General features: G+C 41.9%; 1 protein-coding gene across 3 annotated transcripts; it reads left to right on the forward strand.

Annotated features, from left to right (window-relative positions):
- Positions 1-8,907: 8,907 nt before the first annotated feature.
- On the forward strand, positions 8,908-16,171 carry IL12A (interleukin 12A). Of its 3 annotated transcripts, XM_011959059.1 has the most exons (7): positions 8,908-9,328; positions 10,329-10,474; positions 13,141-13,254; positions 13,577-13,618; positions 13,694-13,735; positions 13,827-13,970; positions 15,555-16,171. In XM_011959059.1, exons 1-7 carry the CDS (start codon positions 9,211-9,213, stop codon positions 15,708-15,710), a joined length of 762 nt encoding a protein of 253 aa, XP_011814449.1. In that variant the 5' UTR covers positions 8,908-9,210; the 3' UTR covers positions 15,711-16,171. The 3 variants fall into 3 exon arrangements, with proteins under 3 accessions (XP_011814449.1, XP_011814450.1, XP_011814451.1); XM_011959060.1 differs by lacking the exon at positions 13,577-13,618 and having other exon boundaries at positions 8,996-9,328; positions 15,555-16,165; XM_011959061.1 differs by lacking the exon at positions 13,141-13,254 and having other exon boundaries at positions 9,002-9,328; positions 15,555-16,165.
- Positions 16,172-19,346: the final 3,175 nt, after the last annotated feature.

Below are 19,346 nucleotides of genomic sequence, written 5' to 3' on the forward strand. Positions count from 1 at the left end.
TGAGCCCAGGAATTTGAGACCAGACTTGGCAACATAGTGAGATCCTATATCTACAATTTTTTTTTTTTTTACTTATCCAGGCATGATGGCACACACCTGTAGTCCCAGCTATCAGGAGGCTAAAGGTGGGAGGATAGCTTGAGCCCAGGAGTTCCAGGCTATAGAGAGCTATGATCACACCATTGCACTCCATCCTGGGCAACAGAGTGAAAAGTCTCTAAAAAGAAAAGGAAAAGAAAAAGAAAAAAAGAGATAAACACTGGAAGCTAAACATGAATAATAACTGTATAAAACAATAAAAATGGCTGTGTGGGCAGTTTAAAAAGCTAGTGCCAGCAGCCTGCTTTGCAAGTCTCATGTTGAGAAATTTTCATATCATAAAGAGAAAAAAAAGATGACCTTGACTAGGAATACTCTTTTTTCTTCCACATTAGGAGCCCAAATATCATCACAGTATTACTAATACTCACCAAAGAGGGCATGTGATGAACCCTTGAGGGATTATTTAAAGCCCTGTTAGTCACTGTTTAGAGATCACTGCCATGAAAGGAAACTGGCAGCCTGCTCAGGGCAATGATGCTTGCGTTACAGTGCTCTACCTTCTGTCTCACTGTGTACACAGTATCTCAATAGCTCCTCCTAACAACCTCACCAGGCAGGTGTATTTCTCCCTATTTTATAGAAGTTTAGAAACATTAAGGAAATGAGCAAGATCACACAGCTAGAAAGGGATGGAAACTGATTTTAGCCTGAACTGCAAAGCCCATAGTCTTTCCACTTTACAAGGCCACAGGGCAGAAAAATTCTAGCCAGTTAAATTATATTAGTACATATAATAGAGTTAAAATGGTATTCTAAATTTAAATGTGCATAGTACACATGCAGAATACTTACAAAACAGAGTGAGAAGACAAATGGGTGGGTGGGTGGATGGATGGATGGATGGATAGATGGATGAATAGATGGATGGATGAAAATATAGATGAAAAGATGGATGGATAGATAGAGTCAGACACAAAGCCCTTGACTTGAGAGTAGAGAGTTAATCCACTTACAGACTCAATGTTTGATGTTCACATGGTAAATCCTGCAAGAATGCTGCTACATAGAGGAAATTCTCTGCTAAAAGCTGTCAGAATGGCTGCAGCAGCTGTCTTAGCAGTTAAAATACAAATAAAAACAAAACAAAAATAAATGAAGCTATAATACATTTGTATGGTAAATAATTCAAAAAGTACAGAACATATTCAATAAAAGTCAGGTTTTCCTCCTACTTCAAAGACTCAATCTACTTCTTTAGAGGCAATGGTCACTACTCTTATAAGCATAGATTTATATCTATACTACACCTGTATCTACATGTGTCTGTACATTAATGTACTTTTTCTCTGTACAAATAGAAGCATATTATAACTAGTCTGAACCTTGATTTTGCATGACTTTTCAAGTAATGAAGATTTTTCCTGTCATATATATAAATCTGCCTCAATCTTTTTAATAGTTGCATAATAGTCCCTTGAAAAGATGAGTCATGTTTTATTTAAACAGTTTCCTGCTAATGAGACTTTTGAAGCATTTCAAGTTTTTTGATACTAAAAATGATAATTTTAATGGAAATAAGTCTCTGTGCATACATGCAAATAGTTTTATAGGATAAATTACTAGAAGTAGATTTGCTGAACAAGTGTATGTGCATTTTTAATTTTGATAGCTATTGCCAACTATCCCTCCAAATAGATTTCACTAGATTACACATTTCCACGTACCCTTACACACTTTACAAACTATCCAACTTTTAGCTTTGCAAACTACAGGTTAAAAATTATATCTATTATTTTTATTTGCATTTCTTCAATTATCAGTGCAGCTGAGTATTTTTCATATGTTTATAAGTAACTTGTGTATCTTTTTCTCTGAACAGTCTGTTCATATCCTACGCACAGTTTTGAATTGAATTATTGGCCTTTTTCTTATTGACTTTTGCATTTACATACTGATATTAGGTCTTGGTTTGTTACACGTTCATGTAAATGTTTTTTCTGGGTTATGATTTCTCTTTAAAAGTTGTCTATAATATTCCTAGCAGAAGTGTTTGATTTTTATAGTCAAATTTATCCTTTTTTTTTCTTTATAATGTCTGGGCATCAGATGATCTTAATTATTCATGAGACTACAATGCCTGGGTGTTGTACCATATTCAGAGGAGAAGTTAAACTGTCTCAAGATGCAGAAAAGTTTGCAATAGTATTCATAAAATCTTTCTTCAGGAGCATCAATAAGTAATAAATGACACCTTTCTGGATTTTTTTTTTCTTGAAGCCTGTTGTCAAGATTTTTGAAGTCTTTCAAAAACAGTATAGATAGCTCGCCTATAGACACTGTCTTGTGGCTATTTAGGACTCTCCTCCACTGCTACTGAGAAGTTGCCACTTAATATTTCAAAGAGAGCAAAGAAGTAGTTTTGGAAGAAACTGTGTGTGTGTCTTAATCCAAAATTAATAACCATACTTCACTATCACTCACTGTAGAATGATATCTAATATTGATGACATTCTATCACTTTACAAAATTCTTACCTCTTCACTGTATAATTGCTCTGCATGACAAAACTAGCACAACAAAAGATTACCATCTCCATTTTGCTGATATGAAAATTAGGAAAGGCAGTGGATTGCCCCGGCTTACATAGGTACCAAGTAGCAGAAAGAGGCTAGAACTTAGGTCTTTTGATTGTAGGCCCAAAGTTCCTTTAGTGCTTGTAGCCTTTCTGGCTCAGCTTACTCACTATTTCTCCCCCTCCTGCTCAGATATTTCAGCAAAGAAGAAAGAGCTCCACAGAACCAGGCTCCTCAGCATGTAATACTGGGGGCTGGTGTTCAACAAGGAACACAGAGCTCTGCTTCTTACCCTGACAGGCCACCTTTCAGGATTGAAGCTCAGGACTGGAGCCCAGATTGATGCCATGTGGGCACCAGCTGATTTATGCTCAAGTTGAAAGACATTTACAGACAACAACTGTAGGAAAACTGACAGCAGAGACCTTGCTATTTTATGAAGGAAACTCACGTTTACAGTGCTGACCTACACATGCAAATTTACAGTCTCAACTGATCACAAGCCTCTTCGGGATCTCACTTCATCTGAGGATGAAGTGCCACCCTAAATTATGGCACTAAAGATATAGTCCCAAATCTTCTGCTCAGGGCCTATGACTCTGACCTTGTCTACTTGTCAGGGAGAATAACGATGAAGGCAGGCATACCGAGCTATCTACTCACATCAGCCAGGGTTTCTCTTCCAGCACTACTGATATTTTGAATCACAAAATTCTTTGTTTAGGGGGTTGGATGGCGGGTGAGGGACTATCCTGTGTACTGTAGGATGTTCAGCAGCATTTAGCAACATTCTTCTACCCACTAGATGCCAGTGGCAACCCCCTTCCTCCAATTATGACAACTCAAAATGTCTCCATACATTGCCAAGTGTCCCCTGGAGAGCAAGATCTCCAACAGAGAACCACAGAAATAGACCTTTAATATATGCTGTCAAGTTTTTGCAAAGACCCTTGTCTCTCAGTGATGAAGGATGCCTGACTGACTCATAGCTCAAACCAATGGGAAGGGAATAACTAACAATAAAAGCTACCTGAATTCTCAGCACTTTGGGAGGCCGAGGCAGGCGGATCATGAGGTCAGGAGATCGAGACCAGCCTGGGTAACACGGTGAAACCCTGTCTCTACTAAAAATACAATAAAATTAGTTGGATGTGGTGGCAGGTGCTTGTAGTCCCAGCTACTCAGGAGGCTGAGGCAGGAGAATGGCATGAACCCGGGAGGCAGAGCTTGCAGTGAGCCAAGATTGAGCCACTGCACTCCAACCAGGGTGACATAGCGACACTCCGTCTCAAAAAAAAAAAAAAAAAAAGAGAGAGAAAGCTACCTGAATTTGAAGTTTGCAAACAACTACCTTGAGTCATCTGCTTTCAAAGGGTGTCTGTCTATCTTTTGAACAAAGGACTTCTGATGATGACATTATTTGTCCTCATCAAATACAAATATCTAAATGTATTTATATATTTTCATTATCACTAGTCCTCATTCTCATTCCCCTCACTCCCCAGTGGGATCGATCCTAATGTCTTTAACATATATCCTTTTGTTTGTGTCTTTGTATAATGTATACTATTTTGAATATATCATTCTCATTTAAGTCAATAGAGTTCCACAATCACTTACTCACAATTCTTAAACTTGCACAGCTCTGGACACCAGAAGTTTTCTCTTAATTCATTTAACAGCGAAATCTGACCAAAGCAACAAGGGGTTACTTGGGGGTCTTCAGACACTCAATGTAACTATTCCTACATTTTGCTGCAGAGCTATTGTGCTTGATTATGTGATGCCACCTCTTCCTTTTCTAAATTCCAAGTATTTTGAATTCCAAAAACAAATATGAGCTCCCCATTTTTTTCTTTTTCTTTCTTTCCTTTTTCTTTTCTTTTAATTGAGACAGGATCTCACTCTGTTCCCCAGGTTAGAGTGCAGTGGCACAATCATGGCTCACTCAGCCTCGACCTCCCGGGCTCAAGTGATCCTCCCACCTCAGCCTCCTTGGTAGCTGGGACAACAGGCATTGCCACCATGCCTGACTAATTTTTGTATTTTTTGTAGAGATGGGGTCTCCCTATGTTGCCCAGGCTGGTCTCAAACTCCTGGATTCAAGCAATCCACTTTCCTTGGCTTCCCAAAGTGCTTGGATTATAGGCATGAGCCACTGTGCCCAGCCCCAAAGGGTTTTAATTGTCTACTTATACATTAGAGAGAGAGATCTTACTCTGTTTTCCTGTTTTTACTCAGTATTATATTTTTAATACATATCCATGTTACAGCATGTACACCCAGTCTATTACTTCTAACTGCTGTAGAATACTCCATGAAGTGGAGCCCTACATTCCACTCACTCACTCCCCCAGTAATGAGTAGCTACATTGCCTCCAGTTCCCCATCACTACAAACAATGACTTCATGAACATCCTCACACATGTTTCTTTGTGGACCTGTATGAGAATCTCCATGGGATATACACCCAGGGTTAACAGCTGGGCCATGGGTGTGAATATACTTAATCTGGCTAAGGAATGCCAGAATACCCTTCAAAACAGCCGTGTCAATCTACTGGCATGGTGTGGTATAATAGATCCTGTAGTCCCCCATTTTCCCAACACTTACCAGTATCCAGTGTTCTCCACTTGTCAGTCTAAGAGATGTAAAGAGATATCTCATTCTTGTTTTCATTTGCATTTTCAGATATAACTGAGCCTCCAGGTATGCTCATTAGTCTTTGGGGTTTATTCTCGTTAAATTGCTTATGCATGAGCTTTACTCATTTTTCACTAATGTTTCTGTCTTTTTCTTGCTGACTTACAAGAGTTCCTTGTTTTTAGACGTTGAAAAGATTGGTTTTAGACACTGAAAAATATCTTCTCCCAACCTGTCAGCTGTCTGTTCATTTGGTTCATGCATAGCAGAAATGTGTACAACAGAAATCTTAATTTTTATGTAATCCAATTCATCAGTATTTTGCCGTATGGTTTGGAGCTTTAGAAGTTTTAAAAAAGTCCTCCCCACTTCTAAGTTTAAAAAAGTCCTTCCCACTTCTAAATGTCCTAAGATATAAAGGACAAAGATAGTCCTCTATATTTTCTTCTACTACTGTAACAATTTTACTTTTCACATTTGGTCTTTAATTCACTTCCAAATGGATTCACCTCTGTTGTTTTAGATTGGAGTCCAGTTTTATTTTTCATCATACATTGTACCTGTTCTCTTTTTCAAAAAATTTTTTGTAGGGAGTTTTTGCCTAGGCTGGCCTTGAACTACTGACCTCAAGCAATTCTCCTGCCTTGACCTCCCAAAGGGCTGGGATTACAGGTGTGAGCCATTATGCCCAGCCCTTTGAGTATTTTCTACTAAATATTGCATGTTTTCCTCATTAATCAGGGAATCATATGTATTACCTTATACTTAATACCCAAATATACAAATCTATCTATAATTTCTCTACTCTGTTTCAATGGTCCATATGCCTGATCTGTTGCCAATATCACTACTTTAATTTCTATGGCTTTAAATTATGTCTACATGTGATAGGGTTAGTCCCCCTTTTCATTATTCCTTTAGTATTTTAACTTAAGGCCAGGCACAGTGGTTCACACCTGTAATCTCAGCATTTTGGGAGGCCAAGGTGGGTGGCTCACTTGAGCCCAGGAGTTTGAGACCAGCCTAGGCAATAAAACTAGATTCTGTCTCTACAAAATATAAAAATAAAAATTAGCTGGATATGATGGTATTGCCTGTGGTCCAAGCTACTCAGGAGGCTGAAGTGGGAGGATCACTTTAGCCCAGGAGGTCAAGGCTGCAGTGAGCTATGACTGTGCCACTACTACACTCCAGCCTGGGTGATACAGCAAAACCATGTCTCCCAAAAATTTTATTTAACTTAGTCATAGATTTTGTTATTACATCTGTATTTTAGAGTAAGTTTATTATTAAGTTTCTGAGAAAATCTGTTTGTAGCTTGCATTGGAATTACATTGAGCATGTGAATTAATGATAAGAGACTTAAGCTTTCTATATAGAGAAACCTTCCACCCAAGGGTATAGAATTATTTAATTAAATCACACTATATTCTTGACTGAACTTTAAAATTTTTCTCCAAACACTATTCTGTAGTTATCCCAGCTCATGTAATAATCATAACTCTATACTGTAGGTACTTTTATTATCATCATTTAACAGATGAGGAAACTGAGCCCAGAGAGATAAATAACTCGCCTAAGAACACACAGCAAGTAAGTAGCAGAACCTGGATTAACATAGTTTAGTCCATACTCTTAGCCATTGTATTGCCTCTGTATCTACAGTCAGTTACTTTATAGTTTGGCTGCTTCTATGCATGTCCTCTTGTTTTTATTATATTTTCTGATGGATTGTTGCAGAAATTGGTTGATTTTTTTAAAGTTAGTATGTGTATTGTGTGATGTTGTTAAATTATCTTCTTAGTTCTAATAGTCTATTAATTTTTTCTTTTTGTATATCAACTGTAAAAAGTGACAGTTTTACCTTTTCTTTTCCAGTGTTTAAATCTCTCATTTCCTTTTCTTTCCTTATAGTGTTGGCCAAGACCTCCATGACAATGCTACACACTGTAAAGTGGTGATTGTGAGCAAAGACTATCACTTACAGAAAAATCATGTATTCCTAGAAGAAGGTTTTCATTTTATCTTAGCTAGAGTACATGGAGCGTATCAAGAAACTGTTTCACAAAAATATAAGTTAGAAACTGTGTCTGGTAGCCAAGAATCCATTTTTAACACTGGCCCTGTGCTCATCTAAGCAATGGAAATTACTTTTCTATAGGAGATGGCCCTTCCAGGGGAGAAACAGCTCAGTTGTGATACACTTGTCTTCATCCTGACTTTAAGTACACTTAACTCCACACTAAACCCCTGCAGCCACAACACAGCTCTGCGCCTGTCATTTGCTTCACACGAACTGCTAAACGCAATTGTTTCTGACAATGGATTACTCTGTATCCCCGGGGGAATTCACAGACAGCAGCATTAGAAGGGGCCTTAGAGATCAATCATCTCTCTTACACACACCTAAAACTCCCTACAGCGGTGCTTCATCAGCTTGGAGAGTGGAAGAGCCAACCAGAAGGCAGCTCCAATTAGTAGGCCCTGGGGCCTGGGTATAGTTAGGCCCTTTGGAAGCTCCAAGGCAGAGACCAACCACATCCTCCCGTTACCCACGCCTAGGGTGACTAATGCCTGTGGGAAAAAAAAATGAACTAAAAAGTCCCACAGGAACCTCAAACCCAGCACATCCAAAATGGAACTTCTCACCCTCTCCTCCAAACTCAGTCCTCTTATACAGTAATCCCTGTAAAGCGAAAACAATCTCCATTCCCCATTCTCAGGGCCTTCCTGTCCCTCTCACCTGAGGAGCTACCAAGCGTTGGCCCACAGGCCCTCTGAGAGTCCCTCCTGACCACCCTGTGTTCTCCATACTGAATAAGGACTTGGTCACACCTTGTCAACTCTTCCCTCTGCTCCACTCCTGACCCCTGGATCCATCCTTCACAATGTGGCTGAAGGGATCCTCCCATCGTGCAAATTCTGCCACATCTCCCTGCCTAAAACCCAGGAAGACTCCCCACTACTCCCAGCACTGAAGGTACACTCCTTAGTATGGCATCCCCTGCCCTCATGGCACGGCCCCATCCAGCTCTCCAGCCTCACAACCTGCAAGGACACCTAGACCCCCACCTCCCTCAACCCTTCATGACTGCGCTTCTGATCCCTGTTTCCCCTGGCTACACCCTGCGTGCCCTCCCGCTGGAAGCGGTCTAATGCCTGCTTGTTTTTAACACTCAGGTTGGGGCCGCAGCTCCCGGGAGTCTTTGCTGACTCCTGGACCCCGTTGCTCCGGCTGAGGGTGGGCTCTTTCTCTAGGTCTTTCCTCCCAGGACTCTGTGCATTCATCCCATCGTTAAACTGGATTCTCTACAAGAGTAATAATTGCATAGTCAGTCAGTTCTCATCCCTTTTCAGGTTTCAGAAAAGACCTGTGAACAAAAGGCATTGAGTCTGATTTAGTGTGGCAATGCCCCAAGGGTCCTGTTCTCCCTGGGTGTCCTGCACCTGGTGCAACGTCGGCCTGGCATCTAGTAAGCCGTCTGAAGGAACGATGATGAGTGAATGATTTGCCTACCCCTTCCAGTAGTAGGCTGGAGGTCGTGGTTAGGGTCCATGCCTATGCAGGACATGGAAAGTGGGAGGCACTCCTCTTGCTACGTCAGCAGGGGGCGCAGCACAGCTGCGGGGCGGGGTGGCTGAGACAAGCGGCGTCCGGCTAAGGCCGGGGACCCAGGGTGGTGGGCGGGGTGTCTCGCCCGCCTGTGGACCCCGCGAAGTAACTGCGAACATTTCGCTTTCATTTTGGGCCGAGCTGGAGGCGGCGGGGCCGTCCCGGAACGGCTGCGGCCGGGCGCCCAGGGAGTTAATCCGAAAGCGCCGCAAGCCCCGCGGGCCGGCGGGACCGCACGTGTCACCGAAAAGCTGATGTAGAGAGAGACAGAGAAAGAGACAGAAAGCAAGAGACCAGTGTCCCGGGAAAGTCCTGCCGCGCCTCGAGACAATTATAAAAATGTGGCCCCCTGGGTCAGCCTCGCAGCCACCGCCCTCACCTGCCACCGCCACAGGTCTGCATCCAGCGGCTCGCCCAGTGTCCCTGCAGTGCCGGCTCAGCATGTGTCCAGTGCGCAGTGAGTACCCAGCCGGCCAGGGCTCTGGTTTGCTAGGGTGCGGAGGGGCGGCTACTTGGGAAGAGGGGGTGGAAACTCAAGTCTGCCTAAGGAGAGACTGGAACCGCAGCAGCCCTCTCCTGCAAAGAGGAATAAGAATAGGGGTCTCACCATGCGCTAGATAGGGCATGTCTCTTTTCATCTCGAAACAGCCTGATGAGCTATCATTATGCCCACTTCGTAGAGGAGAAACTGGGGCCCAGCGTGGGAGATTTCCTGCCTTCCTGCCTAGGGTCCCTCAGCTACAAACAGAAGGCAGATCCAGATCCTAGCTAGTTCTAAAGTCAGGATTGGCAGGGTGCAATGGTTCACGCCTGTAATCCCAGCACTTTGGGAGGCCAAGGCGAGCAGATCACCCGAGGTCAGGAGTTCAAGACCAGCCTGACCAACATGGTGAAACCCCCGTCTCTACTAAAAATATACAAATTAGCCGAGTGTGGTGGTGGGTGCCTGTAATCCCATCTACTCGGGAGTCTAAGGCCAGGAAAATTGCTTGAACCCGGAAGTGGAGGTTGCAGTGAGCCTAGATTGTGCCACTGCACTCCAGCCTGGGCCACAGAGTGAGACTCCGTCTTAAAAAAACAAACAAGTCAGGCTTTCTCACTCTACTGTTTTTAAAACACTGGGTCCCAAGTCTGACTCAGCCACTTCACCACCTGGTCTGGGTTTCCCTCATCAAAAACATGAAGGCTTTCTCTGGGTGATTTTTGGGTTCGACACCCTTGTCCAAGCTCATCCCTAAACCCTCACAAGGAGCTGGCTTCTAGTCCTAGAATAGAGTGGCGCTTTGTAATAACTTGAGTCGTCTCTCAGGTGCTGAGGGAAAAGTGTTGGAAATGGGTGGAGGGAGGTGGGTGCCAAGCAGAAATGGATGGGTGAAGGTGGCCAGAATGGAGGGAAGGTGGTGCAGGCAGGCCATCCAGGCTGAAGTTCCTCCACCTGCTCCTCACTTCCCTTCCAGGCCTCCTCCTTGTGGCCACCCTGGTCCTCCTGGACTACCTCAGTTTGGCCACAAACCTCTCCGTGGCCACCCCAGGCCCAGAAATGTTCCCGTGCCTTCACCACTCCCAAAACCTGCTGAGGGCCGCCAGCAACACGCTCCAGAAGGTGAGCTCTTCCTGTCCTCTCCGCTGTGCACCTGCACCCTCCCTGAGGAAGAGGCCTCTCATCCTACCCTCTGGTACCTGATGGAACTGCAGAGAAATTGTGGAGGTTCATTAGTAGCTGTCAACAGCAGGAGAGGGAACTTTACAAATGGCCCAAGTGTTAAAGAGTCCTAGTGAAATTGTGTCTCCAGAGAAAGCAAGAGTAATAATAAATTATAATGATCTTGGTCTTGGCTATGTCTACACAGAGTAAAGTGGATATTTGCAGTGTTCCTGTAGCCTGCCAACAGAGATAGAATTGTGTCAGGTCCACATGGTTTCTCTGCATCACTGATCAAATCCGGAAATAGTTACTTGCGTGCATACTCTTTGTTGGGGGGCAGGGGTACAAAGATGAAATAGCCTTGTCTCTCCTGCTGCCCACCAGCTTCTACTTGGTGACACAGTTCCTTCTCAGAGCAACACTTCTCAGGGAGGACTATGACAGTGCACATGCGGCCTTCATTTTCTAGGGAAGAGTTACCTAATTTCATTTACAGCTTCGTTCTTTTAGGTTTCATATTTTAACGTAAAAATCATTGCCGTTAAAAACTGCTCCAGTAGCTATTGCTGCAAAGGCTAAAGGCTAGTGTTTTAAAAGATGTCCTCTGCCTTTTTGATCTCTAGGAAATTTTTCTTGAGTATTTTCTAGCTTGTTGCCTTATGAATATTTTAAAATAAGCTCAATGCCACCAAGCCTTCCAAAAGGGCTCTTTTCCCCTTTCAGTCTTTCATAGTGTGCTGTGCATTGCTCCTCACAATTTAATGAATATTCATTAGATGGGGGCTCAAGTGAGAACTGCTTTGTTTCCCGAAGAAAGGTTCAAAATGGATAACTTGTAGGTGCTCCAATTCATATGGATGTTTTTTGTGCAAAAGCTGACGCCTCTACTCCCAGATACAGTCAAAAGATTATAGAAATCAATTTAATGTTTTGTACATCATTTGTCAAATTTGCTGCAGTAGGAAACAAAGGAGGTAGATGCAGGTGATTCACTGGCCATATCCAGCCCACAGTTTTGTAGAGTTTGGGCTATATGTTTACTTTTTAGTTTGATGCTATTCAAAAACTGAACATTTCAATTGAGGTTTCAGATTTCTAGCTTCTCTTGAAAAGACCTGAACAACAACACTGGACTCACACTTCCAAATCTAACTCTTTAGAACCTGCTCAGAATAGTGGCATTGCCCAGGTCTATTTCAACACCTCTAGGAATAGTGTATTCATTTCTACTGCTGCTGTCACAAATGTAGTGGGTTTAAATGACACAAATTTATTATCTTACAGCTCTGGGCATCAGAAGTCCAAAATGGGTCCTACTGGGCTAAAATCAATGTGTCAGCAGAGCTGTAGCCCTTTCTGGAGGCTCTTGGGGAGAATCTGTTGCCTTGCTTTGTCAGGTCTAAAGGCTGCCCACATTCCTTGACTTGTGGCCCGTTCCATTGTTCATACGAGCAATGTCTGGTTGAGTCTTTCTCATGCTGCTCCCTCTGCTTCTACTTTTGAGGACACTGCTTACACTGGATTCACCCAGGTACTCCAGGATCATCTCTCTACTCTTAGATCAGCTGCTTAGCAAATTGAATGTCATCTACACCTTCATTCCTCTTTGGCAGGTCACATAGCACATTACCAGATTCCAGGGATTGGGAGGTGGATGTCTTTGGAGGTGGAGCATTGGTCTAGTTACCACAGAAAGGGATTTTACTACTTGTGTCCAAACGTATTCTGAATTTTCAGGCCTTGCTTCTTAGCTCATGCTGTTACCTCTGTCTGAAATTTCCCTCCTCCATTGACAACATTTTACTCCTCTTAATGCAGGTGTCCCATCTCTAGGAAGCTTCGCTTCCCTTCCTGCCCCTCCTCAGAAGCTTCATGCCCTTTTCACCATGTCTCACCTACTGATGCCTCCTGGTCCATCTGGGCACTTGTCTGTCTCAGCAGCTAAACTTGCAATCCAGGAGGGTATACATGGTCCTCTTCTCTGTCATGTTCTTAGTACCTAATGGAGTGCCTGGCACCCATCAGGCTGTTGAATGGAAAAATGATTGTAATCTTCAATCATACAGTCCTTTACTTCCTAAGATACATTTCATAACTTTACCCAAAGGTGCTTTCCAACACACTAAGATGACATCTCTGTGTATGTGTGTGCATATGTGCACTGCAAATTAAATCTCGCTTGTCTTAAGGGTTTGCATGTTTGTTATATCCATCAAGCTGTGACCTTAAGAGTTCCCCCTTTAGAAGTTATACTTGAAATAGGTATTCATAGAATACAGTCACTTTAGCAAAAGAAGAAACAGTTTTCACCAGAAGCAAGTGTCACAGTGAGGTGTGGAGGCTGGTTAGCACAGGCTGATGACATGATTTATTGTGTTTACATAATGAAAAAATATGTCATCCAGAGAAACATGCCCCAAGCATAGGGAGAGGAGGGTGAGAGACAGAATGTAAGGAATCTGTTTCCTTTTGTGTTGTGAAGAACCAGAATTTCCTGCAGGTCAAAGCGACAGAGGTCAAGGACAGCTAGCTGGAGTCTGCCTGGCTCCCTGGCGTACCAGCCTTGTGGGGTGCCAGGTGCCTTATCAATGTTATAAACTGAGTTTCTCTTTCATTTTTCATAGGCCAGACAAATTCTAGAATTTTACCCTTGCACTTCTGAAGAGATTGATCATGAAGATATCACAAAAGATAAAACCAGCACAGTGGAGGCCTGTTTACCATTGGAATTAATCAAGGTATAGAGGATTTTCCTCCCAAAGCTTGCAATGTGGTTAAAAGCTGTGCATCAAATCTCATCTGCTTCTAAAAATTCACGTTTCTGGTATCCATCATTATGGGACTTTAACTGGTCCTACTTCAGAAGTTAGATTTGGGAGAAAAATTATAAAAATAGATGGCTTTTTTGCAGTAATACGAATATACTTAACACTTAAAAATAGTTAAGATGGTTAATATTATGATATGTGTTTTTACCACAATAAAAAAAGTTTGACCTGAAAAGTCAGAAAGATTTATACTAAGAATTAATAATTTGATATATGATATTTTTCCCTCTAGAATGAGAGTTGCCTAAATTCCAGAGAGACCTCTTTCACAACTGTAAGTCAAAAAATGAAAAGCTTCAGCCTGTATGATGAATTCATATCACTGATGTCTGTTTATTTTTTCTTCTAGAATGGGAGTTGCCTGGCCTCCAGAAAGACCTCTTTTATGATGGTAAGACACACAGCTCTTTCCTCAAATGCGATGGGGGAAATGTTTTTAGTCCATCTCAAAGGATACTTCCCCTTCTTGTCATGTCACCCAGGCCCTGTGCCTTAGTAGTATTTATGAAGACTTGAAGATGTACCAGGTGGAGTTCAAGACCATGAATGCAAAGCTTCTGATGGATCCTAAGAGGCAGATCTTTCTAGATCAAAACATGCTGGGAGTTATTGACGAGCTGATGCAGGTAAGATTTCATTCTATCAGTGAGAGCACCTTTTTCATGCTAAAGATACCTAGCCAGGGTCCTCAATAAAGAGGTATAAAATCAGGTCTTCCTGGATTGGTGGAGGCCTTTTAAAGGCCTGACAGACCTACATTTTCAAGGAGACAGCCTTGAGGGTGCCCCCTATAGGGAGCACAAATATGAGCAGATGACATTATGAAAAGCAGACTCCAAAGTATTCACTCTGTGGTATCCCCCACACTCTGCAAATGTTTTTGTGCATTTTCTTATGTCAGCCTCAAAACAACCATATGGGATCTGCACAAAGGAGGGAACCAAACCTTAGGAGAGTTAAACCACTTATCTGAGGCTCTGCCTCTTAAAATCCATCAAGAGGATTTCACTACACTTACCTTCTCACTCACCTCTAAGGCTCCAGGATGTGCTCCAGGATGTGAATACAAAGGGCCAGCTTGCGTATCTACAAATATTTCTGGGAAAACAAGCAAGATTGGTGCCTGATTATGACCCATTGTGAACCAAAATGTGAACCAAATAAAAGAATGACCTATCATCTGGGGCATCTATAATGTTATTCATAGGCAAGAACTTGCTTTGTAATGTTCTGAATCACCATAACACAGATGCTAATATAAAACAAGTATTTACATAAGCGAGGGTGATTGCTTTGGTGACTAGGACATGGGATAAAAATATGGTGGCAGAAATCATTGTCTGAAAAGTAATTGATTTACTTTTATTCTTTTCGTGTGTGTGTGTGTGTGTGTGTGTGTGTGTGTGTGTGTGTATGTGCCAGATTACTTGTTTGAAAGGCAATGAGCTTTATCCAAGTGGCAATGAGCTTTATCCAAGTATCAAAGAATGTTACCATCTAGAGAGCTGTAGTTGCTGTTTCATTTTTAGGACCAAGAGTTGGGTGATTTGGGTGCTAGAATCAATTCTACCAGTAACCAGACAACTATTCCCAAGCCACGTAACCCTTCTGTGCCTCAGTTTCCTCTGGTATAAAATGGGGTGACTTTATTCTAGCTTTCTTTTAGACTTTTTGTGAGGAAGATATGAAAGTATTTATTTATCAAGGGTGCAAATTATATTGTGTTATCAAATCAAAGTGCTAAACTTGGGAAATTCATTGCCAGGATTATCTGACACAAATGGCATGTCTTCAGTAAACAGGCCTGTTACTAATAGCGAGTTCTGATCGATAGCAATCCATCACCTCCCTGTGCTAAACAGAAGTGGGCTTTTTAATGTAACATACAAAATTAATTAGATATTGCAGCAGATGTCATTTTAAAGGAACTGTTTCTTTCTAAGACACAACTCCCACTGATAATTTTTTTCTAAATAGTTTCAAGGGTCTTTTCTGAGCTCATTGAAGATGGCTGTGCTTGGAAAATGAGTATTTCTTTTCTCAGGTTCTGCCTGGTAATCTGGCTGAGAGTAGATGTGGGTTGGGTTTAGGAGTTGCATAAGGGACTGAGTTGCAAGCTCTGAGACATGTACTGGCTTCACTCATTTTTATGAATGAATATTTGAATTTTGGAATACGATGTAAGTCATGCTTACTGTTCATTCTCCTAGGCCCTGAATTTCAACAGTGAGACTGTGCCACAAAAATCCTCCCTTGAAGAACCGGATTTTTATAAAACTAAAATCAAGCTCTGCATACTTCTTCATGCTTTCAGAATTCGGGCAGTGACTATTGATAGAGTGATGAGCTATCTGAATGCTTCCTAAAAAGCGAGGTCCCTCCAAACCGTTGTCATTTTTGTAAAAATTTGAAATGAAGAAAGTTTGATAGGATGTGGATTAAGAACTAGGGAGGGGGAAAGAAGGATGGGACTATTACATCCACATGATACCCCTGATCAAGTATTTATGACATTTACCGTGGATAAATTGCTTTTCAGTTTTCATGAATGAATTGCTAAGAAGGGAAAATGTCCATCCTGAAAGCGTTTTACATTCACTTTAATAGAAGGGCAAGAATTTATAAGCTATTTCTGTACCAAAGTGTTTGTAGAAACAAACATGTAAGCATAATTTATTTTAAATTATTTATTTATATAACTTTGTGATCATGAAAGCATCTGAACTAACTTATATTTATTTATGTTATATTTATTAAATTATTTATCAAGTGGATTTGAAAAATATTTTTTAAGTGTTCTAAAAATAAAATTATTGAATTACAGTGATTCTGCTATTTTTCTAATGTACTTTTAAGTGTTAAAATACACATTGTGGGAAAATTGAAAACTCTGATGAGACTTCAACAAAATTACTCTGGAAAGAATGCCACAATATTCTTCTTATTCCTTTCCTAGTTCCTTTCATTTCATTTTAAAGGGATCCTAGTAAGACAAGATTACTACTAAGGCAGCCAAGTGAGTCATGGTTTTTGAGGGTTTATTATTTTTGTTCAACATGAGTCTAAAAGTGTGCTGTGCATTAGACAAATACATCATAATATTCTTTAACCAGAAAAAAATGTCACTAAGAGGTCTTCTAGCCTAATTATTCTAATTTTTGTGACCCTTTAGGCTCTGAGAGAAAAGTTGTCCCTAATTTACAACCAGAAAATCTCTCCATTTGTCTAAAATTGTATAGAACTTTTACCTGAACCACATGGATGATTGCCTTACTTTGGCTTAAGTGATGTGCTCTTAATGAGCTGAATGTTAAATTTCATCTTTCCAATCCTCTAAACCAGGGGCCCCCAATCCCCAGGCCATAGACTGATACTGCTCCGTGGCCTGTTGGGAAGTGGGCCCCACAGCAGGAGGTGAGTGGCAGGTGAGCAAGGATTACTGCCTGAACTCTGCCTCCTCTCAGATCAGTGGCAGCATTAGATTCTCATAGGAGCGTGAACCCTATTGTGAACTGCACATGCAAGGGATCTAGGCTGCATGCTCCTTATAAGAATCTAAGTAATGCCTAATAATCCGAGGTGGAACAGTTGTGTCCCAAAACTATCCTTGCCCCTGCCCCCAGGTCTGTGGAAAAACTGTCTTCCATAAAACCAGCCCCTGCTGCCAAAAAGGTGGGGACCACTGCTGTAAACCATGTAAATCTTTAGGCTTCATGACTTAGTCCACTTTGTACTGCTGTAATAGAATATCTGAGACTGGGCCATTTGTAAAGAACAGGGATTTATTTTTTTACTGCTCTGGAGGTTGGAAAGTCCAAGAACAATGGGCCAGCATCAATGGCCTTTGTGCCATGTCATCATATGGCGGAAGGTGAGAGAGAGAGAGCAAAGGGGTGCTGAACGTGTCCCTTTATAAGGAACCCACTCCCATGATGACAGCATTAATCCATTCGTAAGGGCAGAGTCCTCATTGCCTAATCACCTCGTAAAGGTCTCACATCTTTATTCTGTTACAATGGCAATTAAATTTCAATGTGAGGCTAGTCGCAGTGAATCATGCCTCAAATCCCAGCACCCTGGGAGGCCGAGGCAGATGGATCACCTGAGGTCGGGAGTTTGAGAGCAGCCTAGCCAACATAGTGAAACCCCATCTCTATTGAAATACAAAAATTAGCCAGGCATGGTGATGAACATCTGTAATCCCAGCTACTCGGGAGGTTGAGGCAGGAGAATCTCTTGAACCTGGGAGGAGGAGCTTGCAGTGAGCCGAGATTGCGCCATTGCACTCCAGCCTGGGCAACAGAGCGAGACTCCGTCTGAAAAAAAGAAAGAAAAAAATTCAATGTGAGTTTGGGAGAGGACACACCACATTCAAACCACAGCAATTCACCTGACACAATACAATGCAATGTTAAGGCTTTGATAATCCATTCTTCCTTAATAGAAAAAGGACCTAAAACATAAAATATTTTGAGTGACCCATTTCCTCAGTTACTCCTCCCAACTGAATCCCATTCTTTATCCCTGTAAATGTGTTATCTCCTTCCCAGGTCCTCTTGCATGACAAATTTCTCGTTTTTCAGATTCTTGCCCTATTAGACATTTAATAAAATAGAAACCATCAGAAGCTAGATCCCATCACCTATCTCCTTCTCTTGAGTGATTCCTCCACAATCTTGAATGGTCCACAAGGGCTTCACAGACATGGGTTTCTTTCAAGTGTCGAGTCTGGGGTCTCAGCAGCTTTGACAGTGAGGAAAGACGAATGGGCTGTAGAGTTGTGGCCACCCGTTACTTGGAATGGTGACTACTGGTTGTCTGGGCCCAAAAATCAGGAGGGACAAGCAAACTGTCTCTTCCATGAACTGGGTTTATACACAAGAACATGTGTGTTTCTTCTGTTCTAGAAATTAACATGGGATATGCTTCAAAAACATGATGGGACGCAGAAACAGCTTCACGATTCATTCCATTCTTTATTATGTGGTTAGTTTTTCACTTTTTTTTTAAGCCTGTGTCTGCAGTTTACAAGTTGTGTAATATGCTTGCAACCAAATCATTCCAATGCTCCCTATTGGTTTCCTCTTCTGAAAAAGGAAGATAATACTAGGACCTACCTCAAAGGATCAGAGAAAGGGTAAAATGGAACAGCTCGTGCAAAGGGCTAGTGTTGCACCTGGCACATAGTAAGTTCACAATAAATGTAAGCACATTTTGAAGTGTATTATTAGTCTTTGGGCTAGGCACCTGTACCAAATTGGTTACCTCCTCTTTGCTGCTATTTCCTCATTGATGAAATTCAGAAAACTGTGGGACCTAATTAACTGTGTTATTGTGAAGATTAAATGACACAACACAGTGCCAGCACCTAGTTATTACTCAACATAAATTTGTTAAAGACATCAGAAAACCCGCTGATGCGCTATCCCCCCATGGCACTCAGCATATTAAGTGTGGTCAGCATAAGCAGCTGCCTGGTGTGAAGTATGAGGGCAAAAGGCAGAGTCTCTGCCTTCCAAGAACAAAGGGTGGAGAGCACAGTAACTTTTTTTTTTTTTGAGACCAACTTTCATTTGTCACCCCAGACTAGAGTGCAGTGGCGTGATCTCGGCTCACCGCAACCTCCGTCCCCTAGGTTCAAGCGATTCTCCTGCCTCCACTTCCTGAGTAGCTGGGATGACAGGCACCCACCACATGCCTAGATAATTTTTGTATTTTTAGAGACGGGGTTTCACCATGTTGGCTAAGTTGGTCTCAAACTCCTGGCCTCAGGTGATCCACCCACCTCAGCCTCCCAAAGTGCTGGGATTACGGCGTGAGGCACTGAGCCCAGCCAGGAGCAAAGTAACTTATCAAAACCAAGGACCCCCGGCTCAAAAAAAATACTCCCCAGTCAATTGGAGATTCGTTTGATTAGCAAACTACTTTATTCAAAAGAAACTAAACCTTGAAAGTGTATCTAACACCTCAGAATGGCTACATCAGAGAATTAACATGAGAAA

The sequence above is a fragment of the Colobus angolensis genome, unplaced genomic scaffold, assembly GCF_000951035.1.
Source record: "Colobus angolensis palliatus isolate OR3802 unplaced genomic scaffold, Cang.pa_1.0 Scaffold48, whole genome shotgun sequence".
Taxonomy (NCBI): Eukaryota; Metazoa; Chordata; class Mammalia; order Primates; family Cercopithecidae; genus Colobus; species Colobus angolensis.